The following is a 27,912-nucleotide window of genomic DNA, read 5'->3' as shown; positions in this document are numbered from 1 at the left end:
CATAATATGGAGTGCAACCCTCAGATTGAGAGCATTTTCATTGCTGGACCAAACTGGAAATATCTCTGTGTACTGATGGGCACTGTAATTACTATACTGTATAATTTGCGTGTGTTGTGCAAGTTACATTCTGTTGTGCATAGGCAATACAGCATCAAAGCTGAACAAGTGAAATTAGGGATTTTGTTTATTTCCTCTGTACCAAATAATTGTCTTGTTGAAACAACTGCCCAAAATAAGAATGTATGGAAGTGCTGGTAAACTTGTCTGGCAAGTGTGCCACAAGTCTGGCCAAAAAATAGTGCCACAACAGCGCGCATGTTGCATCCATGCCTTTTGTACTGAACAAAAAACAAGCATAAAGACAAACTGCTTGGGAGTCTGAAGATGTGCTTCTCCTGGCTATGTTTGCAACAAACTAGCTCCCTTTGCTACAGGTTGACCTCCCATGAAGTGTTGGATCAATGAAATGTACTGAGCTCAGTTGCTATTCCATTCTTTTCTTGTATTTATATACTCCATATAGTAAAAAATTAGCAATTTAAACAGTTTAACATCTCTGGCAGCCCTTTAAACATATTACTAGCTAGGGTTTCACAGAGTTTACCCAGTCTAAAATCACTTTTTGTTTTCTTACTCTCCTTGTTGAATCAGCATACAGTGGTATCTTGATTTATGAACTTAAACCGTTCTGGAAGTCCATTCTTAAACCAAAACCATTCTTAAACCGAGGGTCACTTTCCCTAATGAGGCCTCCCGCTGCCAGTACCCTTCCACTGTTCGGCTTCCGTTCTTAGACCGAGGTAAAGTTCGCAAACTGGGACACTACTTCTGTTTTTCAGAGTTCTTAAACTGAATAGTTCGTAAACAGGGCTGTTCTTTAACCAAGGTACCACTGTATTTGAGATGTTCCTGGGCATCTCATTTAAGACATGTTACCTGGGATTTCCTGACAGGTAGTATGTTAAAAGTACAGTAAGTTGCATAGTTATTGCATCAGATCAGATCAGATATTTCCCTTCTAATAACTGCTTCTGTTGTGAGGAAGTTGCATTTTCCTCTGATCTCAAACCTGATGCTTGTTGCTAGGAAAACATAGCTATTAGTCAGTCCAGGGTATGCTCTAACTGTGCCAAGTCTTTAATTCTGTGGACGCTCCTTGGATGCTGTTGGCACTATTTCTGATGAGGAGTGTGTCTCCCCTCCTGAAATGTGTGTGCTGTTTTGTGAAAATTGTAGAAGTTTGCTTTGCTTCTTAGAACATTCTGCAGAGGTTGAGCATGTTTCTGCAGCACCTACCAGTCCATCATGCAAAGTTAAACACTTATCTTGCTCCTTAAAAATAGGTGGCAAACATGAGGAAAGCAACTTTTCTTTCCTGGCAGCAGTTCTTTGCCGCATACCCCACTCCTCCAGCATTGCTGATTTAAAAACATCCAGCTCCCTGCCTGTCCATAGTAAAGATACTCCATCGTGTGTGTGTGTGTGTGTGTGTGTGTGTGTTGAGGGGTAGGGTGTATTGTACCCAGTGTTCAAAACACCCATTGCTCTAGGTACATTTTGCGACAGGGAATTTCATTAGTACAAGCAGTTTCTGAGCTCAGGGTGCAGTACTACACCTAAGATTTCAGATTAAAACTGCAGAGTGGGAGGAAAGGAGGACCTTTTTCTGCCTCCCCACTTCCAGCTACTCTCTGTAGATTGGAAAAGATACCCTCATAAGAATATTAGGGTGTGGACAGGAGAAGGACTAGATCGTGTGAAAAATGAACATAATATTTTAGTTGCAGTTTATTCATTTTCAACTTTGTGTTCTTTTTATTTAAAAAGCGCACCTAAACATTCCGTTGTTGCACCCATAACCTAAGTTTAAGGTGCCATTTAGCTCCTAGCTTTCATAGCTCAGTTTCTACCACTGATTGTACTAAAGGTGTAAAATGTTAATTTATTTTTAATGCCTGGAAGTCATCTGACATTGCCCATAGAGTTGTAAAGTGTAAACACACAACAGTAGTGACTTTGCCCTCCCTGCTGTCTTTCATAGTGTTCAGATACATACAGTGGGATCTTACCAATATCTCAGTTGCCACTTCCATATCACACCAGTCCTGTATCTCTTCTTCACCCCTGATTGGGAGAAATACATTAAATGGATATAAATACATTAAATAAATTAATACTGTCTTTCCTACCTAATGTAGATTGCAATGCTTCTGGAAAGGAATTGTGATTCTTCTGATCATCTATATAGTAGTTTGCATGCTGTTGTCACTGAATTAATGTAATAGGAATAAGTGAAGTGTAATGCATAGGTGATTTTCAGAATCAGCCTGCCTGATACTAAGCAAAGTTAATTGTACCGCCTGAAAGTATTTTCCCTTCATATTCGTTCTTCATGGCACAGGTGCTTCCCAGTAGCATACATGCAATGGGCCCAGCATAATTGTGTTTAGTGAGTGGTAAACTAATTCTTCATTTTGTGCATCTTTATTGAGACATAACACTGTTAGTTATTTTTGGATTGGCAGGCATCTGGCCCTTCTGGGTTCAGAGACTGCTGAATGTTAGCTGCCGTGGGGCAGCAGCACAGGAGGGCTAATGCTTTCATCCCTTTGCTATGTGCTTCTCAGAAGCATTTGCTTGACCACTGTCTGAAACAGGATGCAGAATTTGAAGAATTCTTGATATTATCCAGAAGTACTGCCCTTATCCTCTTAGGGGGAAATGTCCCAGCAAGTTACAATGGAAGCCCAAATATAATTCCTAGATGAGGAATTCAACAACTACATGACTTTACATTCTACCCAATATGCTTGTTTTATGTTTTCAGGACTTAAATCCTAACTTGTAGCAGACAAGATCTGAAATATTTTACATAGTACCTTTTTATTGAATCAGTTGCCTTTGAACATAAGGTTTTGAGTTCTCCAGAACTGAAGCCGAACTTTGTAGAAGTTGCTTACCATAAAGTGTCATCTGCATTAATTTTTTACACAATGTCTTTTGTTACAGCACAGCAGATAACAACCCATTAAATGGTGTGTGAGAGAGAAATGTGTGTTTTGAAGTGGTGGCTGGGTTGAAATCCAGTAAAGCATATTTACTTGCGTGTTCTTGGTTTTGTGTAATTAAAAGTTTAATTTGGAAATAAGCTTAATTTTATGCACCTGCTGTGGATGCTTGAAATGGTGTGGGTCACATTTTTCTTCCGTAAAGATTTAAAAGAAATCTGAGAAATGGTTTTCAGTAGTTTACATGCTGAGAGTTTGATTCTGTTTAAAAAGTGCACTTTTTTACTTCTGTGTGTTGCCTGAATTATAGTTGGAGAGAACTAATAGATTTTTGTGCCACATTAAAACAATGCAATATACCCAAATCACATGAAAGAAATATCTCCTGCCATTTTTGCCTAAATGTTCTCCATCAGTACATAGTCTTGGTTCAAATAATTACTTTGGTCGGTGTCTTAGGTCAGGGATGGGTAACTTTTTTTTACTTAGAAAGGTCCTTGAGAAGTGGGAAGATTCAGTGAGGGGAAGGAGTTGAAGCCAATATTGGGCAGGGCTGGTACTGACAATGTAACATAGGGTGCCGCCCATGTTGGATCAGTGATGGTCCTAGCTCAACGCTGTCAAAATTGATTGGCAGCGGCTCTCCAAGATTTCAGACCGGACTCCTACACGGAGATGCTATGCATTGAGCTTGGGAACTTTTGCAAACAAACTATGTGCTGTACCACTGTATGACAGCTCCATACCCCAGTGGATGGAAGGAGAGCCACATATGGATGGATAGCCTCCCCCCTTCTCTTTCCTTCTATTCCCTCAACGCATTGATGTGTAGTGTTAGTTCATGGGTAGGCAAACTAAGGGCCGGGGCCCGAATTCGGCCCAGTCGCCTTCTAAATCTGGCCTGAGGACTGTCCGGGAATCAGCGTATTTTTACATGAGTAGAATGTGTGCTTTTATTTAAAATGCATCTCTGGGTTATTTGTGGGGCATAGGAATTTGTTCATTTCCCCCCCATAATATAGTCCGGCCCCCCACAGGGTCTGAGGGACACTGGACCGACTCCCTGCTGAAAAAGTTTGCTGACCCCGTGTTAGTTGCATGAGTTGAGAATCAGACTCCAGTGTCTCCTAAAGTGTGGCAAAAAGTTACTCTTCACCTCAGTTTCCCTTGGGTGCCTTAAAGTGAAGGAAGTTTTCTGCTTTGCTCCTATGGCACTTGCTTGTCTCTTTGATTTTCCTTTCCTCCCTTAAGCAAGTGTCGCCCAAGAAGAGGAGCCAGCTGCCCTGGTAAAAAAACAAGAACAAAGAACATCTTCCTTGTTCCCTTCTGTTCCTCCCTCCCTCCAGCTAGTGCCAGCCAAGGGAACATGTAGCCACCACACTGCTCTGCATGAAAGCAAAGGACCACTCACAGGTATCCTCCTGAGGCAGCGAGCTGGATCAGGTTAGGCTGTGGGTCAGATGTGGTCCACAGGGGTTCCCTACCCCTAGCTTAGTTGAGTGGAAATTACTCTTATTCTTAAATAAACTGCCATACCACCTTTCCTCCACGGATCACGGGGTGGTTTACAATATAACAACACAAAAATACACACCATAGTAACAAACAAAAACAGTAACCCTTATACACACTCTCTCTCACACACAGAGAGAGGGTTTAAGGCCATAGATTGTTTAATTTGGCAAACGCCTGGGAGAAGAGGAATGTTTTAGCATGGCACCTAAAGATATGTAATGAAGGTGCCAGGCAAGCCTCCCTGGGGAGAGCATTCCACGGGGAGCCACCACAAACATATAACCCCCACACAAGCTCTGCTTGTACTGCAAATATAAAAAATTATTTAATGACCACAAAAAATGAAAGCAATTTATTTATATGCCACTTAAATGTCAACAATTATAATAAAAATGACACTTTTTTTAAAAAATGAGATTCTTCTTCAATTTATTAGTTGCTTTTTTGCCACAGACAACCCAAAGGAAATTACAAAAAGAAAAAGCGAAAACATACATACATTAAAACCGGAAAAGAAAAGAATACATCAAGACATCTATACTATACTATTTGAAGGTCAGGTTTTAAATGGCCTTACCAGCAGATTGATAAAGGTGGATGAGGTTAAAGCTCTGGATTAATTGGGTTTTCAGTATTACTTTGTATAACATAAAAAGCTGTATAATATACAAAGTTGTAACTTAGATAGATACATTTCCATGTGCATAGATATAGACATAGACCCCACTCTTTAACCAAAGTTGTGAAGGCAGCTTTCAATGCATTTCATATACAGTAGCTCAGTCATCAGGTTAGTTCCTTACTGTGTTGGGCTTCCTTACTCAGGCAGCTGTTGATTTCTCTTGCAGCTTCTGGCAGCAGATGCAAGAGGCACAGTAAAGGGGGAGGAAAAGGTGTATACAATCCCCTGTCCCATCCTCAGCTGTTCCAGCTGCCACTCTGCTGTTCCAGTCTCTGGGCCATGGCAGGTCTTGGATGAAATGAAAGCAGCCAGATGTTGGAGTCCTACACAGGGTGGGATTTGCTCACCTGGGCTGCTTTTGATGTCACTTGTTACTTCTGGCTCCTGTTGCATGTGGGGAGATGTGTACAAGCTTCTCCCAGGCTTTGGATGTTTCCACTTTTTGACTAATTAATGGAGGCTGATCCCAACAGCTTGTTTTTGCGCTACTCCGTCTAACAAAGACAAAGTGATTACTAAAACACCATCTATTTCTCTCTTAAAATCTTGCAAAGGGTGGGAACACTAATTGCCAGCCTCAGTATTTTTCTAAAAAGCAAGCTATTCCATGTAGTTAAGATAGATATTTAAATTTTTGATGTATTTATGTTGTTTAGAACCAATTCTAGATCCAACCACTTACTCTCTATTGAATTCAACTGACTTCAGTTATGTCATGGCTAATTTGTCCCACTGATTTCATTAGGACTGAAGTTTAACTCAACTTAGTTTGAATCCAATCCATATTCTTTTCTGGATGGCAAATGTTAGTTTGAACACATGTGTCTGATAATCATAATTGTTTATTTATAGCAGAGGGGATGAACATGTGGCTTTCAGATGTTATTGAGCTCTCAGCTCCAATTAGCCCCAGCCAGCGTGACCAGTGGTCAGAAACATCTGGAGAGCCACGGGCCACAGGTTTTTCACCCCTGGTTTATAGAAACAAAAATGGCTGTTGCAATGAATGCTCTTGTTGACATAATATGACATCTGACTGCAGCATTTTCCTGTTGATCGATCCACTTAGATTTATTTGGCGTCTTCTCTCTGTGAAGCTAAAACAAAGCTTGAATAATTTAAGACATTTTAGGCCTAGTTCACACATACAACATAGGAGGCAATAAAATTGTTGCCACGCTGTATTGCTTCAGGCTGCAGGGATGTGTATAGAGGCGGCCATGGGAAACTAGCAGATTAGGGAGAAACCTAGGCTAGAACTCTTCTCACTGATGTGTAGTTGTCTGTGTATAAATAAATTCTTATATGGAAAGCTTTAGCATGTCTGACTCTGTAATATGCAAGTTTTCTTTGAGCAGAAGGAATATATTTAATTTTCCTGTGGTTTGTACTGCCTTAAAACAAGCCAGCTGCATTATAGAAAGTTGTATGACAGATCATGTACCTCAGTATTGGTACATGATCTTCAGAGCCCTTCAGAGCTCTGTAGAACAAGCATGTCCAACTCCCAAGAGACTGCGATCTACTCCCACGAAAAAATAACAAAACATGGCAGTGATCTACCCGTTGGATTGACCAAAGTTGTTGAGCTTTTTTGGGGGGAGGAAGATCCCCAAATGCACTAGGGTAGCCTTCAGAAACACTGTTGCAGCGCATAGTGGAACTGGGCTAGTTGGGGCTACCTGTAGAGGGTTCTGATGAACTCATGATAGCAGGGATATGCCTCTTTCACACAGATTTGCCTCAGCTGCACATATATTGCTAGAGGTTGCCACAACACCCCCTCCATTCACACTGAGAGCCAGTGTGGTGTAGCGGTCAAGAGCAGTAGACTTGTAATCTGGTGAACCGGGTTCGCTTCCCCGCTCCTCCACATGCAGCTGCTGGGTGACCTTGGGCTAGTCACACTTCTTTGAAGTCTCTCAGCCCCACACACCTAACAGAGTGTTTGTTGAGGGGGAGGAAGGGAAAGGAGAATGTTAGCCGCTTTGAGACTACCTCGGGTAGTGATAAAGCGGGATATCAAATCCAAACTCTTCTCTTCTATTGGCCCCAGTGGCACAGTCAGGAATGGTGGCAGGTATCTTTTACGTGCAGTGTTGTCTGGGTTCTCTTTCCTCTCCTTCGTTGTGTTCATAAAACAGTGGTTGTGAGCTGGCAGTAGCAGGGTCATTGCTGGCTGTGCCACTGGGGCTGATAAAGTAGGGGGATGTTGCCACACCAACTTGAATGTTGTAAATGTGGTGAGACAGTGCTGGAGGTCTGTTTCCTTTGCTCTAAGTTCACCAGCTTCCTCTGTGGCCTATGAGCATTTTTATGGGCACTGTCCCTGATGGGTGGGCACCGGCAGAGTTTCCAGGGATGCCTTGAGAATATCTTTGTGTGGCATGTTGTTGTTGTTTAGCCGTTTAGTTGTGTCCGACTCTTCGTGACCCCATGGACCAGAGCACGCCAGGCACTCCTGTCTTCCACTGCCTCCCGCAGTTTGGTCAAACACATGCTGGTATCTTCAAGAACACTGTCCATCCATCTCGTCCTCTGTTGTCCCCTTCTCCTTGTGCCCTCAATCTTTCCCAACATCAGGGTCTTTTCCACGGAGTCTTCTCTTCTCATGAGGTGGCCAAAGTGTTGGAGCCTCAGCTTCAGGATCTGTCCTTCCCGTGAGCACTCAGGGTTGATTTTCTTAAGAATGGATAGGTTTGATCTTCTTGCAGTCCATGGAACTCTCAAGAGTCTCCTCCAACACCATAATTCAAAAGCATTTGTGTGGCATATTGACTCTATAATGACTATTCTGCTGGTGTCGTGGTGGCAATGTAAGTGTAGGATTGCTTTGAATCGACCCTCAACCCCCAAATCAAATAACTCTTTGTTCAAATGGTTTTGGAGTCTTAGGTGGTAATGTTCCAGTCCGTTTCAGAACTTTGGCAGTGCCATCTAAGCATGCATGTTAAATATTACTTTCAATGGTCATGTCTTACAAGTACAGCACAACAGATTTTAATATTTTTGGAACACCAAGGTCTACCAAAGCCAGTTTTACTCAGCTTTAAGGATGTCTTAAAAGTTGGCAGTATATTGGAAGTGCTTCTTATCTTGGACTGAACATTTCACGTTATATCTCCACCTTTGTCTATCAGCTTGAAACAGAAGAATGTTAGAGAGCTGACTCTATATGATACTCTGCAGAAGAACTTTGAAAACTAAAACTTACCTTTCTTTACAGTAACTCCAGCTTATTTGAGGTGTATTTTGAGGAACTTTTATATGTACGGAGATACATTTAATATGTTTTATTTTGTCAAAACTTTTTATCTTCATAAAAACTTTAATTTCACAGTACGGTTGCTGAAGCTAGGATGACTGAAATAATGACCAATTAATGTAAAATGTAAGTGCAGATGGAACTACAGTAGCAGAATCAAATGAACAGACATAAAGTTATGGCAGCTGAAGATTATGAATTATTTAAATTGTATGTAAAAGTGTATTGTGCTATTTTTTCCACCGAAAGAGCAAATTAATAATAAAAACAGCAATTTTAGTCATTTGACACATTTAGGATCCAAATGAATGAGGATCTTTGTGTATTAAAGCTAGCAGACTACATTGCTAGTTTCAAGAGCAAGAGAGGGAGCAATTATTTCCTCTAAACGGCACTAAAAGCGCCATCCACTGGTAATTTAAAATGGGAATAATATATATATTAAACAATATTGCCAGCATAATTGATCATAATACATTCATCTTGGGACTTATCCAGTGAACTGGGACCAAAATGACCACACTTCCATTTGACTTGCTTGGCGGTTCTCCTTCCTACTAAAATACTTTCACATTATCAAAAAAGGAAGTAGTGGCTATGTATTTGAGAGGGGACTGCGGATATATGGTAAAAGTGTTTGTGTGTGTGTGTGTGTGTGTGTGTGTGTGTGTGAGAGAGAGAGAGAGAGAGAGAGAGATATCAGTATGAGATCAGTAGTATCATACACACTTGAAGTCCTCTCTCTGTGTGAGCAGATCTGTTGAAGTTGGTATTGTTACTTGAAAGACTCAGGCTTCATTTGCAAAACATCTGTTACAGTTACAGACTTAATTACTGATTGTACCAGGCATAAATCAAGAGTTTTCTCATGACATTCAAAAACTTTTGTCCATCTAGACGACGTTTTCTCTAATATTGTTGTAAGATTCTAATGGAACAATCCTGCTTTTTTTGGTTTTTTAAAATCTACATTTTTTGTTGTTAATCGCTTTAGGGTGCTTCATGGGACGTGATTCAAAAAAGAAATAAAGTAAAGCGCTTTTATGTAGCGATAGGCAAATGCTCCTTAGTTTTGTCTTGAAAAACATTTTCCATTTGCTCTCCTTGAGAAAAGCTTGAGATTGACAAATAGATAAAGCACAGTGCCAGTTCTCTTTCCTGTTACCAAGGCTATGCATGCCCCCATGGCATGAGAACTATTGGTCCCCATATGAGGAGTGAGAAGGGTTGCTAGGGATCTGGCAGACTGAACTGGTGGTCTTGGGTGCCCCAGGGGAGATCGCAAATGACTGTGGCTTTGATCACTCAAAAGCAGAAGCGTAGTGAGATCTAGAAAATAGTGGAGATGGAGAAAGATGTAATAAAAACCTAGTACTTACTTATTTCAAGGAAGAAACTACTATTATTTGTTCTAGAAAGGGAAGTATTCTGCTGTACTCAGGAGAATATAAACACTGTATAGGAAGTACAGTAGGATATGGTAATAAATAACTACTTAATAGTACAGTTGTGTGTTGTGATTGCTTTTGGTGTTGTGTAGATGCTAGACAAAGGGTGGGGAACTGGATCAGGCTGGTAGGCCAAATCATTATTTCCTCCCTCCCCCAACTCCTGTGGGCCAAGCCTGACAAATGGGTGGAGACACCCACCTGTCAATCACCTGATGTTATAGTGACATCAGTGGATCCTTTTTTCACCTGCACAGTTTAAAATCGGTTATATTTCCTGACTTCCTGATTTAAAAGTACATGTGCGCTCTTTAGTAAAATATATTAAAGCTATTAAATGTTTCCCCTTCTTGTTGATTGGTTATTATAAATCTATATGCTGAATCTGTGTCTTGATAAATAGCATTGTTTTACAGCTGTTGAGTTAAGCATGTATTGTATATCACACCGATATAATGAAAAAAACCCTGAGCAGAGTAATAACTAGACATGTGATTCAAAAACAGAACCAGAATCCCTGCATTTCAGTCAAGTTAATCCTGTTTACTTACATGCCAGTGCAATGCAACCCAGTTTTGATGGGTTGCTGTGGACCATTCTTTCTCTTTGCTGTGCTATACAGCTGCTCACTAGAGTGTGTTCTTGGCTAGCATTAAAATCCTTGTTACTAAGCTGGTTTTAAGAGAAAGTACTTTGGATTGCTAAAATGATACTTGGACTGCAGCCATTTATGTTGCTGTATTGAAAGAGTGATTTTTGCTACAAACAGTAGGAAAACTCACTGGATAACTTTGATTATTCTTCTGCTTTAGTTTATTGCTATTTGTTACTTTGCTATGAATGACATAGAGATGGAAATGGAATATATGTTACAGAGAATTGCATTTACGGAATTTGCATTACTCTTTGTGCTTTTCCCTCCTTTCTAGTACTTGCAACGCCTCCGCCCATGCCACCTCCGATACAGGCATATGCATTTAAACCGCCCCCTCGACCTGATTTTGGTACTTCAGGGAGATCAATCAAACTGCAAGCCAACTTTTTTGAAATGGACATTCCAAAAATCGACATCTACCATTATGAATTGGATATAAAGCCAGAGAAGTGCCCTAGAAGAGTTAACAGGTACATCCCGCTTTACTTTCTCTTCAGCTTTGAACATTTCACTTCCTTCATTTTTTTTAAAAGAATGATACATTCATTAAACTTTGATGCTGAACTATTTCTCTTTGGGATGGTATTAGTGGTATACTTACTATAAACCAGAAACAGTGGTGCCTTTGTTCTGCTTGCACTTAAGAGGAGCTCCTCTTATAAAACAAAATCAGTTTCTCCAAATCTTTTTATACCATCCTAAAATATTTTTTCTCCCTATGCTGTGTTCGGTGGTACTGTGTTTATTTAAAACTTTTAGTGTTTGATGGGTATCAATGATATGGCAGGTCCTATCCCACCGATTTCACTGCAGTTGATCTCCTTCAACCAGTACTGAACTGCTTGCTTACTGGTTGGTACTGTAGTTTGATATCAAGCCTCTTAAATGGAGAGGTGATGTTACCAACTGCTTGTTTTCCTGTCTTCACCTACCGGCAGGGGGAAGTGAACTCATTTGTCTGATGGTATAAAAGGACTTTGGAGAAACTATATATAACAGCAGGTAAGAGATTACATGTCTCCATCAGATTGCCTGTTAACAGAAAATGACAGATGAAGATATGTGTAGGTTCCTGGGTCTTTTAGATGTTTGTCTTTACAAGCCATAGTGACTGGGTTTATGTATAGGATAACATCTGCTCTGTATGCTGATATCTGAATTACCCAAAGTTGGTGTAAATCAGGACAGATTTTTTCATGTTAGCACTGCTCAGTTTCCTACCTCTCAGTGGAGGCAAATGTGATTTTTTAATTATTATTTGAATTTTGTTGTCTGCCTTAACCACTACAATAAGTGGAAAGGTGGAATATTCCTTCCAACTGATATTTACAGGCCATAATTTTATTCATTAAGGCAGTGTTCCACATCTTCTGTCTCTATTATCTGAGAGTTCTTTGGTGGATTAACTGATTACTTTGCTTTTGCCACTAACATGCATGCTGTGGTTACCATATACACAAATGGTATTGCATGTGTTTCTGTTTTAAAAAAGCTGGAAGCATGAAACTCAATAGCAGCCTAGCTTATCTCCTATCCATCTTTCACTTTTGAATAGAGAATTGAAGGACTTTCGGGCAAAGGTTAATGTGATAGGGTTGCCAGGGAGCTCTTGTATTTGAAGGCTAATAAGCGGGTAAAAAAAGAAGCAATAGCTTATTTGTTTGTTTGTTTATTATATTTGCATGTATAAAAATATTTATATGCTGCTATTTCATTAAAATATCAAAGTGGTTTACAACAAAAATACATACAACCATGCAATAAAAACCACATTAAAGGGAATAGTCAGACATCAATTAACAATTATAGGGACATGTATACTTAATTGCCTGCATAGGCCTGATGGACTAGAAAGCTTTTAAGCATATGTTTAAACTTTGGCACAGTGGACAATTGCTGAATCTCTTATTGGCAGAGTATTCCACAGGACTGGGCTGATGACACTAAAGGCTCGGTTTCTTGTTTTCAAGTGAGCCTTGCCAACTTGGGGAATGACCATTTATGCTCCTGCAGATGATCTTAGTGGTTGAACTGGGATATAAGGGTTCAGGCGATCCCTGGGCTACCCTGGACCTAAGTTGTTCAGGGCTTTGTAAATTAATACAAGAACCTTGAACCTGGCTCAGTAGTGAATGGGCAGCCAATGCAGCTGTTTGAAATATGGTGTCACGTGTTCTTGACCAGATGCCCCTATCAGTTTGGTTGCTTCACTCTGCACCAGCCGGAGCTTCCAAACCAAACCTAAAGGCAGCCCTCCATAGAGTGCAAGCAGAGTTTATTGGGCCTTATCCAGTCCACCACTGCATTCAGACATCAATCCAGACTTTTCACAGCCTATCCTGATTCATATGTTATGGAGGAGTAGAAGTAGTATTTGCATGCTGTCCTCTCCCAGTGATGTTGGGAGCACACCAAAAAGCTAAGAAATCTTAGCTGCCTTCATATTGTGGCTAACATGGCATCTTTATGGTATCCAGCATGGAACACATGGGTTCTGCTCTGATAGCTATTAACGTTGCATGTGTTGTGGCTAAGGGCATGGTTTAAAGTGGAGTTGGTTGCAAGGAATGCTTTATGAGTAAGCTTTTCTTTCCTGCCTAACATCAACTTTAATCAGGACTGAGCTTTGAAGCAGAAAAAAAAGTGATTCAATCTTGCCTTTGCTATGAACTTCTAGGCAAGACAGTCTCTCCTCCCCACCCTGCCAGTCAATGAATGGATTGCTCTCAGTGCTCTAGAGATATAGTCAGTCAGCTCACAACTTACTGTAAATTTTGCTCCAAAACACGCACTTTTTTGCTCCGAGAAAGTAAGGGAAAATGCCTGTGCGTGTTAAGGAGCGAATGCACGGATCAGAGCCATGGCTGCCGTCAGTCAGGCAAAGCAGGAGCCACTTACACGCTCTACGAGGCTCTCACTTTGCTTTCTTTAAAGCGACCTGGAGCCAGGAAGGAGGGAGGGAAGGAGAGCCATAGCAGCAAAGCCGGCAGCAGCCGCTTACACGGGAGGAGGGACAGACGCTAGCAAAGGTCTGCATGCTCTCTAAACAGAGCAATGAGGCTGCAGAGAGACGGCAGGAAAGATAAAATTTAAGCAACCAGCAGCAAAATAAAACCAACCTCGAGCTCTGAGCCACGCAGTGAAAACCAGGAAGTAAAAAAAAAGGCTGGGGAGGGAATGAGGGAGAGGGGAAAACTTCGCAAATCCCCGCGTCTCAGGAGCAGCTTGTTTTCAGGCAGGATAGATTTGAGCATTGTCTGGGTCCTAGTGCCCCTACCGCTTTTTTGTGCTCTATTCTATTGCTGCTGGTGGCTGCTTATCATTCAGGCTGCAAGGAGGAGCACTAATGGCGAATCCCCTGCAATCCAAGTCCTCCTCACTTGCTCAAATCTATTCTGCCCCAAAACAAGGAGCGGAAGGAAAAGGCTGCAAACTGTTAAATGGAAAAAAACCCAGGCACAGGGCAAATACCTTAAGTATACCTTTAAAGCAACAGTGCTCTTTCCCTCCCTCCTCCCCGCGGAAAACCTCCTTGTCCCTTGAGTTCTTTTCCTTCCCTCCCCACTTAAAACGTGGTTACAAAGCACGGATCCACATGGATCCTCAGGATTTTTGCATTGGGCTACCCCAAACTCACTGTCAGATCACTTGTCTGTGGCCACAGCATGAACCATAAAAATCATACATCCACTGTTTCATTTAGAATATTTTTTCCTCGTTTTCCTCCTCTAAAAACTACATGCGTGTTATGGTCAGATGCGTGTTATAGAGCGAAAAATACGGTACATGCGTTCAACATATGTGATCTCAACTTTGAAATCACATAAATTAAATGCACGGTAGGTGGAGAACTTAGAAGCTCCCTTTGCCCAGGGTCCCCCCAGCACAGAAAGAGCTTTTAAGCTCTCTGCCTTGCCTACTGGGCTTTGGGAAGCTTTCTTGCAGGAGCCTCCCAGAGCCAAGTAAGCAAGGCAGAGAGCTTAAAAGTACTGTGCCTGGCTGGTGGGGTGAGATCCATTGCTGCACCAGCTCCAGGAGGTGAGGTTGCTCACATGTGGGTGGTTTCAAGGGATTGTATTGACTATTCACAATTTTGGGTTTATGAACCATCCCTGGAATATAATCCACAAGTAAGGTGCAAGTGATCTGTACATTGATTATTATGAGTGGAGGACTTGAATGGGTTTCAGCAGATGTTTGAATTCAGTTTTCATCCTTTTATAAAGCTATAACTAATAAACATGGGTGGATGCTTATTCTAACACTTTGAATAATGTTTCCAGAGAAATAGTTGAACACATGGTCCAGCACTTTAAAGGACAGATATTTGGGGAGCGCAAGCCGGTGTTTGATGGAAGAAAAAACCTCTATACAGCTATACCACTTCCAATAGGGAGAGATAAAGTAAGTATTTAATGCCAACTTAACTATGATTCCATATGTTCCATGTCTGATTTCATTATTTTGTCAGAGCTGCATGCTTCCCATGGGTCAAGGCTTAAGTGATAAGATGCAGGTTATTAAATCTGTAGGGTTTTTGTAAGTTCATCAGTAATTCATCCTACCAAGATTTCAGTATTGCTCATACAATGGGAAGTGCTTCAGTGGGGTTTTCCAAGAAGACCCTTACCACATGTGTCACCTGTGCTGTTTGATTTGGAAGCTGTGCAAAGCAGCTGGGGCAACCCAGATCAGATAGGTAATAAATAATGATGATGTCTCATTGTTGGAATAAATGCCTTACACAGCAGTAGTTACTTTTAAAGTGTTTGCTGTGGAAAAGCAGCTCTGAAACTACAGTGGTGCCTCGCAAGACAAAAAGAATCCGTTCTGTGATTCTCTTCGTCTAGCGGTTTCTTCGTCTTGTGAAGCAAGCCCATTGAAGGATTAGCGCTATTAGCAGCTTTTAGTGGCTTATCGGCTTATTGGATCAGCTGATAAGCGGCTTAGAGGCTTAGAAAAAGGGAGGGGGGAGGAAAAAAACCCAGCAGGAACTCGCAAGACATTGTCGTTTTGTGAAGCAAGCCCATAGGAAATTTGTTTTGCGAAGCACCTCCAAAATGGAAAACTCTTTCATCTAGCGAGTTTTCCGTCTTGCGAGGCATTCGTCTTGCGGGGCACCGCTGTAGTTACTTATAAAGTGTTTGCTGTGGAAAAGCAGCTCTGAAAATATAAAAAGATCACATTCTATAAAGGTTTTCATAGGATGTTCATATTGTATAACAATTAATGGTGCAGCTGTAGCTATAACAGGAACTGTGGCTGAGCTGATTGCTGGAAGACAAAAGGCCAGCCATGCTGCCATTAGAGACACATTACCTTGTTTGTTACCTGCAGTTGGTGCATCACAGAACAACTGTAGCTTCTAAAACAGCTTTGCCAAAACACAGTGGTGATCTTAAGGTGCACATGATGCAACGTGGAGGGAAAAAAAATATCCAGGATAATTATTTCTGAATATTTTGAGACCCTTTTCAGAAGTTAGGCTGGTGGAGATCCGAGAAAGAGTCTTTTAAGTTGTGGCACCCCAACTCTCCAGGGAGGCTCTCCTGTTACTGAGCCTGGTGTCTTTCCCTGGCACTTGGAAAACCTTTTAATTTGCTGAGGATTTTCAGTGATGTATTTTTTCTTGGCTTACATCATCCCCCCCCCCCGCTGCTATGTTTTTATTTTGTTATTTAAATGTATTACTGCACTTGAATCATGTGTGGAGTAGCCGTCTAAGTAAATTTTTATTTATGGGGTCTTTTTGTGTTGTTGTCAATGAGCGTTCACTATACAGAAGAGTTTGCTTCCCTTTGACCGTTCTGATAAAGTGTGTGCTTAAACAGAAAGAATCATCTTGTTGTGGTTTCCAAATGTTGCAGGTGGAATTGGAGGTCACATTGCCGGGAGAAGGGAAGGACAGAATATTTAAGGTGGCAATAAAGTGGATGTCAGGTGTGAGTCTGCAGGCTTTACACGATGCTCTCTCTGGTCGTCTTCCAAGTGTTCCTTTTGAAACAATTCAGGCGCTGGATGTAGTAATGAGGCACTTGCCTTCCATGAGGTAAGGGAAATGTTAATATAGGTCTTTAGGGAAGTTTTAGTGCGGGAGCTAAACAAAATTACACTTGGGAATTTTGCATCTACATCAACACCATCTTGATGTGAGCTCTAGTGCACTGTATGTGTGCACGCACACTTTACTATTTGTGTGAATGGAAGAGGCAGGTGTGCGTGCAAAACTCCTGCAAATTGGAAGCTGCTCATCAACTGGAATTAAATGGAACTTTTGAAGGCAAATGTTGAAATGAGGACAAAAGATTCAGGGATTTAGGACTGGCAGCTGTTTACCCTTCTTTTTCTCTTTTTCTGTTTTTGCTGCACCCTTTCTTTCTCCCATTTATCTATGCCTTTCTTCTTTCAGCCATAATGCTTTTTATTGTTGCATAAAAATAAATCCCAAAATGTCCCAAAGATGGTTACAGGGATTCTAATGAGATCCCATGGACCTTGCCAGATACTGGCGTAGTTTGCATATCATATTAGAAACAGTTTAAAACAAACTGGATTAATATGAGTGAGCAGCATAAGTGGTGTGCTAGGACATGCTGCTTAAAAGCTTCTGCGATGCTCCTCGCCCACGTGGTCCTGCTACTGTGGCTCAGATGAAACAAGCCAGTGTCTGCATTTTTATGCTGCCCAAACATGGTCTTGTGACTTGTTTCTCAACGCACCACAAGTGAGAACTAAGGTTTCTTCTTGGCTTACTGTTCACAGCACGGGGTGGGGGCTGAAGGGACAAATCATGAACCCAGCCTCGGATGACATTGAATGCTTATTTGGTTTGTGGTGTGCCGGCAGCAGGACTGGGGAGGAGCCCCGCGTAAGCTTTTGAGCAGCAAGTGACAGCATGCTGCTCATTCGCTATAAACCATAGATAGCTTTTAAACCATGGTTTAACATGCCGTGCACATAGGGCCACTGAACAATATTATTGGTAAATAATATTTTTCAGTGGTTCAATGTGCACGGCACGTGAAACCCTAGTTTCACCCTAGTGTAGTTGGACCAGGAATGTGTTTGAAATAATACAGCTCCCCACTCCCTCCATTCCCCCCCACTGAATAATATATTCACTTTCTCTTGTAGGTACACTCCTGTGGGACGGTCCTTTTTTACTGCATCAGAAGGGTGCTCTAATCCCTTGGGTGGCGGCAGAGAAGTTTGGTTTGGATTCCATCAGTCAGTCAGGCCTTCACTGTGGAAAATGATGCTTAACATTGATGGTATGCTTTGTGTCACTTCACTATTTGCAATTGTTTACGTTGTCTGAAAGTGCTTTTTAGTCAGGTTTCTTAGATCTGTAAGATTTGTGTGTCATTCATTTCCTGTATTTTTCCTTTTGATTTTTAGTATCTGCAACAGCATTTTACAAGGCACAACCTGTAATTGAGTTCGTATGTGAAGTTTTGGATTTCAAAAGTATTGAAGAACAACAGAAACCTCTGACAGATTCCCAAAGGGTTAAGTTTACCAAAGAAATTAAAGGTAAGAAAGTTGAAAGAAACAAACATGATTGTCTGTGTGGAACAAATATTGAGAGTTTCAGAAGGCTACCTTATAGTAAATTGTCTCCAATTATGCAGTAGAATGTGGTTGATTGTTAATGAATTGGTCATTCAGTTTGGAAGGAATTTAAACTAGGGCTGTAAGGAGATCAACATTCTTGCTGTCGACCAAACTGGTTTTGATTGATGCATATTTTAAATGGACTTGATTTTCCCCAAGATTTGTAATTCCTGTGGGCTTCTGCATGTATGAATGTTATGACCCAGTTGTATAAAAGCATATTCAGTTTTCACTCCTGCTTAAGCATCTGTGGAGGGCTTTGTTTTGAAACATTCTTAAGGCACAACAGCTGGGCTCCTTCCCTGCTGGCAGGCAGCAAAAAGAGAGTACCCCAGGTGGTGTCTCCAGGCAATGTCCAAATGTGGTCATTTCCTGGTTGGTGCCCAGTGGTGTGGATTGGGGCCTAATTAAAGTGCCAGGTGATTAAATTTTGTTCAGCTTACATTAACCCAAGTCATTTGGAAATAAGGTAATCATATTGTTAAAATGTAGTTAATGTTTATTTAATAAAGTCTCCTGAAATGCAGGCTTTGGTTTTTTAAAAAAGGTATTTCAAATGGAACCATTTCCCCTATTAGTTTTCGAATGTGTACTAGTAAATTTTCTAGGAAACAAAACTGAGTTCTTATGCTCCTAAATCATTAGGTCTGAAGGTGGAAATCACTCACTGCGGGCAAATGAAGAGAAAATACCGAGTATGCAATGTTACCAGACGACCAGCAAGTCACCAAACGTAATATTTGCTTTTTGATTTTTTTGCAATTACTTAAGAATTGTTACTTCCTCTGTACTTATTTGATGCAGCACCTTCTTTCGTGCTCATTGACAATAAACCTTCCATGGATATATGACAAGATTGAGAACTTGAAGAAGTTACTTTGAGTTGGTGACATCCCTTGTTAAATATTGCCTCTTCTAATGCCAGAAAAAGCAGCTTCCTTGAGGCTTTGCATGTCCCTTTTGTTCCAGACCCTTCTAGGCTGATTTAATTTTGCTCCTTAAGGTTTTATTCAGATGTTGGAAGCTTGTATAAATCTTCTTTCAGATATTCAGTGAAAAACATGGCAGGAGCTTCAATTATGACATATTCAAAGAAGCCGAATACATTATCTGGCTAGCGTTTTCTGATTTAAGGATAATTATAACTGCTGTGATTTATCTTCAAAGGGTGATTGAAACTCTATTAGAAACATAACGTGGTTTGACTGTAGCCAATGAACGTAGAAACAGTGAAAGTGCCTTTTGTGGCTTCCTGTAGGCACTTAGTCTCTGGGAGCTGGAAAAGGCAAAGCGTTTAAGTATTATGACTACATAGTGTCTGGAGGCTGATGTGAGCCCTTGTAAAGTTGCATTGTGGGACAGTTTGTGAAATCACTAACTTGCATTTCCCTCCTGACATTTGACTTTCCATAGATTCCCGCTTCAGCAGGAGAGTGGACAGACCGTTGAATGCACTGTAGCTCAATACTTTAAAGATAGGCACAAGCTGGTTTTACGATACCCTCATCTTCCATGTTTACAAGTTGGACAGGAGCAGAAACACACATATCTCCCTCTAGAGGCAAGTCATTGCTTTTCTGTGTAGGAGGGTTGGCCTTACTCCATATTTCTAACAGGTTCCCCCCGCCATCATTGTCGAAGTAGTTTAGTTGAAATTTGATATGTTTTTATTTATTTAAGGTATGTTAACCTTGCTCTTTAACCAAAGAAGACTTTCAGATCAGGCTTACAGTGGAAAAAGGCATCACACACACATACATTGAATTGGGAGGAAGGAGGAAATATCTAAGCTCACATACAAGATCTTAGTTACAAGTTCTTTAATGGCCAGCTGGAGTAGAAAAGCTGTTTCCTATTGGCTGCCATTTCCCTCCATAGTAGGGGAGAATAAAACACAATGCCAGAAGTGCTTATAAAGCCTATTCAGTGGAAAGTTGCTTCCTTTATCCAGACCAGCTCTGATCTTATGGCATTGGCCAAGTGAAGGGGTGGCTCGATGGGGATATTGGGTGTGCAGTGGCTTCTCATTCCCTCAAATTACCTGGTGTGGTGCATGTTTGTAAACACCTTGAAGATAATGGGACTCTGTTATGCCTTTTGGGGATTGCTTCGCATGAAGTTACAATGTATGTTTAAGGTTGTTTGTTTAGATCTGATTTATCTGAGGCCCAATCAAATGTTTGGTACTGCCAAAGATTAGTAAGTTTGAACTTGACTATTTCCTTCAATGGGCTATCACTCAAATCCCAATGTAATAACAGTTTCTAACATCCTCATATCGCTGTCTATCTTGTTAGTTTTAAGGTTCTATAAGATTCTTTGCTATTTTACAGAGTAGTATGTCTATTCCTCTGGATATTTTTTTAAAAAAACTAATTTGTGTTTGGTCTTTGTACAGGTATGCAACATAGTGGCAGGACAGAGGTGTATAAAGAAGCTGACAGACAATCAAACTTCCACTATGATAAGAGCAACTGCTAGATCAGCACCTGACCGTCAAGAAGAGATTAGTAAACTGGTGAGTCCTCTTCCTCTGTCCCTGGAATTGGGGCATAGCTTGACCATATAACACCGGTCCTGAAAGAACTTCATTGGCTCCCAGTATGTTTCCGAGCACAATTCAGAGTGTTGGTGCTGACCTTTAAAGCCCTAAATGGCCTCGGCCCAGTATACCAGAAGGAACATCTCCACCCCATCGCTCAGCCCGGACACTGAGGTCCAGTTCTGAGGGCCTTCTGGCAGTTCCCTCACTGCGAGATGTGAGGTTACAGGGAACCAGGCAGAGGACCTTTTCGGTAGTGGCGCTGTTTTGTGGAACGCCTTCCCACCAGATGTCAAGGAAATAAACAACTACCTGACTTTTATAAGACACCTGAAGGCATCCCTGTTTAGGGAAGTTTTTAATGCTTGATGATTTATTGTGCTTTTAATATCCTGTTGGGAACCAGCCAGAGTGACTGGGGAGGCCTGGCCAGATGGGCAGGGCATAAGTAAATAATAATAATAATAATAATAATAATAATAATAATAATAATAATATAATTGTATAATGGTGTGCAAAAAGGCAGCACAGATTCTGGTCTTGGCATAAATCATCTGTGTCTGGTGCATTTACTAAACATAACACTGCCTCCCCAGTTTGGACTTTCAAAGAGCTTGATAACCTTTTAGCAAACAGAGAGGAATATAGTAGAAAAGTGGAGCTGTGTAAGAGGGGCTGAAGGCCAGGGAACAATAAGTGACGAAAAGCAGCAGGTATTCATATAACATTGTCCTTCAGTCTCAGTTCTCAGAAACTGCTCATTCCCACTCTGTTTTCTGAGCCGTATCCAGGCAAATTCGATGTTTTGAATTGTATTTTAATCAAGGATTTGTCTCATCATTGGTTTATTTTTCGTTTCCAGATGCGAAGTGCAAGTTTTAATACTGACCCTTTCGTTCGTGAATTTGGAATAATGGTGAAAGATGAAATGACGGATGTGACTGGGCGGGTCCTCCAGCCTCCTTCAATTCTCTATGGAGGCAGGGTATGTAAACCAAGATCCTGTGGGATCTGCAGTGATCAGCCCCCCCCCCCCCGCCCCGGTTTGTATGTAAAGACATTGAATAATGGTTAGTGCTGTACTTTGCCACAGTTTCAGATTTTACTGTGTGTGACTTTCAGATGCTGCTGTGTGAATACTCTGAGTATCTCTCTACAGGAGGGTGGGTTACTCTCTTGTCCCCCTATTTCTTCCCAGTGGAGAGGTTTCAGTGCGGGGAACCTCTGGCGCATACTCTTCTCTTGGAGTTGTTCCAGTGATACTGTAGACGATCTTGCAGTCTCAAATGGTGCCCTTTAGCATTTGGCCAAGAAAAATATGTATTGTCAATAGATGCAGTTACCCTGACAGTCTTTTCCACTGATGTTACCAATATAGCTCGTGGATGATTGTACATGTAGTTTGTTGTGTGCAGGGAAAAGGATACAGAGATCGGAAGTCATGGTTTATTCTGGGTCTGGGATGCATTTACTCCTGGCCAAGGGGGAGACTGATCCAGATGCCTTGGTGTACCGTGGAAGACTTTCTTTTTTTAATGGTTTCCTCAGAATGTGTAGAGGCTTGCTATTTTGTTCCTGTGTATTTAAAGCCATCGCAGCACAGAGCTATTTCGTGCAGTAAACCACTCACTACTGTGTTTTCTCTCTCTTTCTAGAACAAAGCAATAGCTACACCAGTTCAAGGGGTTTGGGATATGAGGAACAAACAGTTTCACACTGGAATTGAAATCAAGGTCTGGGCAATTGCTTGCTTTGCTCCACAGCGCCAGTGCACTGAAGTCCACCTTAAGTAAGTTTGTTAGGGATTGAAGTCGTGTTCAGGTAGTGATTTTGAATGTGTTCTCATAGCTTCTGAAAGTATTAAGCATGTCATTAGTTTTCTAAACATAACAGCAGAACTATGCAGTCCTCCAGAAATATGAGAACTACAACTACAGTGGTACCCCGCAAGACGAATGCCTCGCAAGACGAAAAACCCGCTAGACGAAAGGGTTTTCCGTTTTTCGATGCACTTCGCAAGATGAATTTCCCTATGGGCTTGCTTCGCAAGACGAAAACGTCTTGTGAGTCTTGCGATTTTTTTCGCTTCCCCCCCTTTTTCTAAGCCGCTCAGCCGCTAATAGCCTTTTAGCCGCTAAGCCTTTAATAGCCGCTAAACCGCTAATAGTGCTAATCCGCTAAGCCGCTAATAGGGTTGCTTCGCAAGACAAAAAAACCGCTAGACGAAGAGACTCGCGGAACGGATTATTTTCGTCTTGCGAGGCACCACTGTTATACAATTGAAGTATTGGGGAGCAGATATCTCTTACAAATAAATACAGTGGTACCTCGGGTTACAGACGCTTCAGGTTACAGATGCTTCAGGTTACAAACTCCGCTAACCCAGAAATTGTACCTCGGGTTAAGAACTTTGCTTCAGGATGAGAACAGAAAACGTGTGGCAGTGGTGCAGCTGCAGTGGGAGGCCCCATTAGCTAAAGTGGTACCTCAGAACAGTTTAAGGTTACGGACCTCCAGAACGAATTAAGTTCTTAACCCAAGGTACCACTGTGTTCATTTACTTATTGGCAACTTAAAAATTGTCCAGTAGCACCTTAGAGACCAACTAAATTTGTTCTGGGTATAAGCTTTTGTGTGCGTGCACACTTCTTCAGATACGTATTAGAAATGTTGCATACTTTTAAGGCTAGATGGTTGCATTAGACTAGGGTGAAATGGGAACTGCAAAAATGTAAAGACCGCACCTAGGCACCATAATTTGAAAAGGACTTCTACTTGACTTCAGGACTATTACTTCCAAGCATTTATGCATAGAATTGCAGCCTTAAAGTGTTTGACCATGGACTTGTCCCCTGCTTCTGAAACTGTAAGGTTCCATGTACTTTGGTAAATAAATACTAGTTTTATTTATAAACCACTCCAAATTTACTACTGATAATAAACTGTCAGGAGAGTTTTGATCCCTGAAACCTGAAGTGCGCATTCGTATCTGGGAATATAGGCACTGCTTATTTCCTTGGAGTGTATGTGCAGCTGCTTGCATGTAGGAGTGTAGCTGTTTTGCGAGGGAAAGGAATTGGCATGAATCTGCTTGGCAGCAGTATATAGGCCTGAGTGTTTAGAGGATTCCCCAAGGATGGAAATAGAAGAGTTCTATAATCAGAAATATGGAAATTGCAGGCACTCAAGTGTCACTCAAGCCAACGAGGCTATATTGGTTTTAATGAGTGTCAAGTGCTGGTTCCATTCCTTTAAATGTGTGCCTTGATTCATTTTTATTCTTAGGTCCTTCACAGAACAACTGAGGAAGATATCACGAGATGCAGGAATGCCCATCCAGGGTCAGCCCTGTTTCTGTAAATATGCCCAGGGAGCAGATAGCGTGGAACCCATGTTCCGACATCTAAAAAACACTTACGCCGGATTGCAGCTCGTAGTAGTCATTCTGCCAGGAAAAACTCCAGTTTATGGTCAGTATATAGGGGTTACATTTGACTTACCTATTTAAATTGATGCAGTGTGGCCTTTTATTGCCTTGGCATTTCATAGTGTTCTAGATGTTTCTGTACAGGTTTCCTTTAATGCAGCCGCATACTGTTCCCAGAGGAAATGCCTGATGTAGTTCTCTGGTGTGCAGTGCAATATTGACTGTTTGGCTTTGCACTTTTTTTCTGAAGTAGCATGATAAGCATCAGGGGAAGAAAGCTTTGTGTTTACCTTGGCTGTGAGTCCTGGAAGAGCTGCTCCCTGTCTTGCAGGCCATTTCACACCTGGCCGGGGAAGGTGGGGCCCTGGCTGACTCCAGCTTCAGTAATTGAGGCTGCTAAACAGACTCTTGAACTGAGGAATTAGGGGTTTTTTTTAATGGGTTTTTGTTGCTGCTGTTCTTGATATTAATCTTTATATTTAGATCATCTTATGATTAAGCCATGTGGTAATGGTTCAGTTTGGTTGTGTGCTTTTTGATGCGCTTTGCTTGTTGCTTATGACTAATTTTTGTTATCTTTGTACGTATGTACTTTTTTCATGTTGTAAGCCGCCTTGAGCATGGATTTAAGTCTGGAAAGGTGGCATACAAATAGTGTGTGTGTGTGGGGGGGTATTTCACTTCTGTGTGTATGCTGCTGAGCAGTCTTTTTGTCAAGATCACCTAAGCATCAGAAGCCCATTCTATAAATGTTGTCAGAGACCTGCCTAATCATTTTGAAAGGTGAATAACAGCAATAGGCATACATGCTCATTAGTGTACAATAATTCTTTGAAATGAAACCCTCAGCATTATTTTAATCACATCTCATTTCATAGACTAATATATGTTATTTTACACATACCCCTTTTCCACAGAAAGCTGATAACATGGTGTATTTTACAGTTATATACAAGGCTTGTTTGTTTATTATAAGTATTTATATACTATCCCAGGTTTGCAAAAAAAAAAAAAAAAGAGAGAAACGCAGCAAAACTGGTGAAATAACAGACAAAGACAGTACATCTTAAAGCAGCATCTGTAAAGCAATAAGATAGGAGAAATAAAGATGGTCTTTACCTGGTGTTGAAATATAATGATCGTAAACTCTAGGTGAGTCTCTTTGGGGCGATCATCCAGAATCGGAGCACCATCATTACTGAGAAGCCCCCACCCCAAGAACCGCCCCCCCAACTTGTATTAGATGACAGGGACATCTGTAGAAAACACTCTGGTGTTCCTGATTTTAATGTATGGTTATTTTCATATCGAGAGGTAGTCTGATAATCTTCTGTGCCAGAGTGACTTGACTGGGTCTCTCTTTCACTTGGCAGCCGAGGTGAAGCGTGTTGGTGATACCGTGCTCGGCATGGCCACACAGTGTGTGCAGATGAAAAATGTGCAGAGAACGACGCCACAGACACTTTCCAATCTGTGCTTAAAAATCAATGTCAAACTGGGAGGAGTAAATAACATTTTACTGCCTCAGGGAAGGTAAGGGGTTTCCTGTGTGTAAACAATTGAGTAAGTAGACAGTTTATAAATGTGCACATCCATTGCATCCTAATTTTCTGAGAAATAGCTATATTCAGTGCAGCATAGGTTTTTTTTGTCCTGTAGGACTGCTTTTAAAAAAAGTTTATTTCCATGGCTAGATTTTAATTAACATATTATACTGAGACTAAAAACCTGGAATCTGATACACATAATGCTTGATTAATTCTGTAGCTGGAGGAGAGAGAGAGAGAGCGCACGAAATGAAAGTTGCCTTGTTCATTGAATCCTGATGGCCAGGATAAAACAAATGAAAAATAATACATAGCTTAGACTTGAAAGAAATTTGCATCTTGTTGCGTTGTGCTTGAGGGATTGTTAAGAGTTGCATTTATGATAAACATGCTAGGGTTGGGTGTGTCTCAAGCTGAAATAGTGGGATGGGGGGAGTAAAAAAAAAAAAACCAAAACTGGGCACACATCTTTAGAGGCTGCAAAAATAAGTCCTGACTATATTAAGCATATATATCTGGTAATGCCCCAAAGAGTGACTAAATGGGAAATGCCATTTTAAAGTTTGTCTGTTTGTTTCCCACTAATTAAGAGAAACATGCATTTGTGAACCAAAGTATAAGTCCCTTTCGTAAAGATAAGCAATCTTTTCTTCTTTGCCAAGTTTAAAACGGGGAGCAGCTATTGAATAACAGGTCCATCAATGTTGGGTGTGTGTAAAGGGTGTACATTGCATCCACATGTATTATTGGCATGTCTACAAATTTTGGTTGGCCTCAGTAGTTGCCCCACCCCAAATTGAGGAAAGGGCAGGTCTTGCCCTTGACATCATGCTTCATTCCAGAGGCACTTGGAAGCAGTCCAGATTCTTGCCACTTTGGAGTGCCTTTAGAAGCTTAGCGCAAAGCCATTTCCCATTCTGCCTGTTTGGCAATGCCACCGTGGAACAATAAAAAGTGGGCTTACCATACTGACTGTTAACTTACTATGTGACTATTCGGTATCATTATTATTATTTTTTATTATCTAGGCCTCCAGTATTTCAGCAACCTGTAATTTTCCTGGGTGCAGATGTCACTCATCCACCAGCTGGAGATGGGAAAAAACCATCCATTGCTGCTGTGAGTAAACTGTGTATCGGTCACATCAAACATATCCCACCCCCCCGCACATACAGTGTTTTTCAGTAGTTGCATTAGCAAGGGAGCAGTTCCTTTTGTTCATGTGCCCCCCAGTGGACCAAAACACTGTGGTGCCATCTACTCTGTCCAGTCGGGGGCAGTTTTTTTTTGAAGGTTTCATCCCGGAGCTGAAACAAGACTTCTTCTTTCCCGTGCATTTGTAGTGAGTGGCTGTAGACTCCGGGTCTGTTCCCTTCTGCTAGTTTAATCCTTTTTAGACGAGGTTTCTATTTGCAAGCCAGGTAGTGAGAAATGAAGAATAATGACAGCAGTAGTTGACGCTTAGTCTGCTCCTGGTCCATTGTTCCTTCACTGAAAGGGAGCCCAAGCAGGACTCACCAATGTGTCTTTTTTCTTGCCCCATGCAAATGATTCAGGTGAAGATGCAAGGTGAAACAATAGTGCCTTAAGGTACAATATCACATCCCTTGCTTGGTCACAGTGGGTTCTTTAAACCTGGATGTAAATTAGTGGCTGGCCCTCGTAGCCGAGCTAAGGATGTGACAGGCTTGTTGGGCTGGTACATGTACCTACTTCACGAATACTCCTTAAATATCATACTACTCAGATAGGTTTCTTTGCATTCAATGCGTCATAGTAGTATTACAGTTGCCTAAGTCCCTGAATTCTGGAATTTTTTTGAAAGGGAGAAAGAGAGATCTGCTTTCTCCATACCACACAAATTTTATACACGTCTGTCTTGTCTTCCCTGTTGACACTGTTAAGCTTCAGGATAGTTGCAGAGCCTCTGTTTCTTCTAGGCATAGAAGGAATAGAAAACCCCAATCTGCATGGGTTTTTTTTGGAAGGGGGGAACCATGCTGCTGGACAAACACTTGCTTCCCTCCTTGTAAGGAGAGGGTGGCAACTACACAGGATAGCCTAGCAGACTTATTGGAAGTTTACTTCAGTAAAATGCCACCTTTAGAATGATTAAAGCCAGTGTGGTGTAGTGGTTAAGAGTGGTGGACTTGTAATCTGGTGAACCGGGTTCGCGTCTCCGCTCCTCCACATGCAGCTGCTGGGT

General features: G+C 41.4%; 1 protein-coding gene across 3 annotated transcripts in view; it reads left to right on the top strand.

Moving 5' to 3' along the window:
* Positions 1-27,912, top strand: part of AGO2 (argonaute RISC catalytic component 2) — a 47,269-nt gene that overhangs the window by 3,159 nt on the left and 16,198 nt on the right. Inside the window, exons 2-14 of one of the 3 annotated variants that reach the window (XM_082235569.1) lie at positions 10,851-11,046; positions 14,860-14,980; positions 16,444-16,625; positions 17,711-17,847; positions 17,975-18,109; positions 18,836-18,923; positions 19,604-19,751; positions 20,589-20,708; positions 21,595-21,717; positions 22,388-22,521; positions 24,018-24,202; positions 25,533-25,692; positions 26,735-26,825. In XM_082235569.1, the coding sequence (XP_082091695.1) occupies positions 10,851-11,046; positions 14,860-14,980; positions 16,444-16,625; positions 17,711-17,847; positions 17,975-18,109; positions 18,836-18,923; positions 19,604-19,751; positions 20,589-20,708; positions 21,595-21,717; positions 22,388-22,521; positions 24,018-24,202; positions 25,533-25,692; positions 26,735-26,825 (1,820 nt within the window). Of the gene's footprint in view, positions 1-10,850; positions 11,047-11,522; positions 11,579-14,859; positions 14,981-16,440; positions 16,626-17,710; positions 17,848-17,974; positions 18,110-18,835; positions 18,924-19,603; positions 19,752-20,588; positions 20,709-21,594; positions 21,718-22,387; positions 22,522-24,017; positions 24,203-25,532; positions 25,693-26,734; positions 26,826-27,912 lie in introns of those variants that run through there. The other 2 variants (XM_082235568.1, XM_082235570.1) reach the window with 2 other exon arrangements.

This window comes from Podarcis vaucheri (assembly GCF_965113315.1).
Source record: "Podarcis vaucheri genome assembly, chromosome: 8".
NCBI classification, from domain to species: Eukaryota; Metazoa; Chordata; class Lepidosauria; order Squamata; family Lacertidae; genus Podarcis; species Podarcis vaucheri.
The sequence above is the reverse complement of the archived record's forward strand: the minus strand, read 5'-3'. Positions and strand labels throughout refer to the sequence as shown.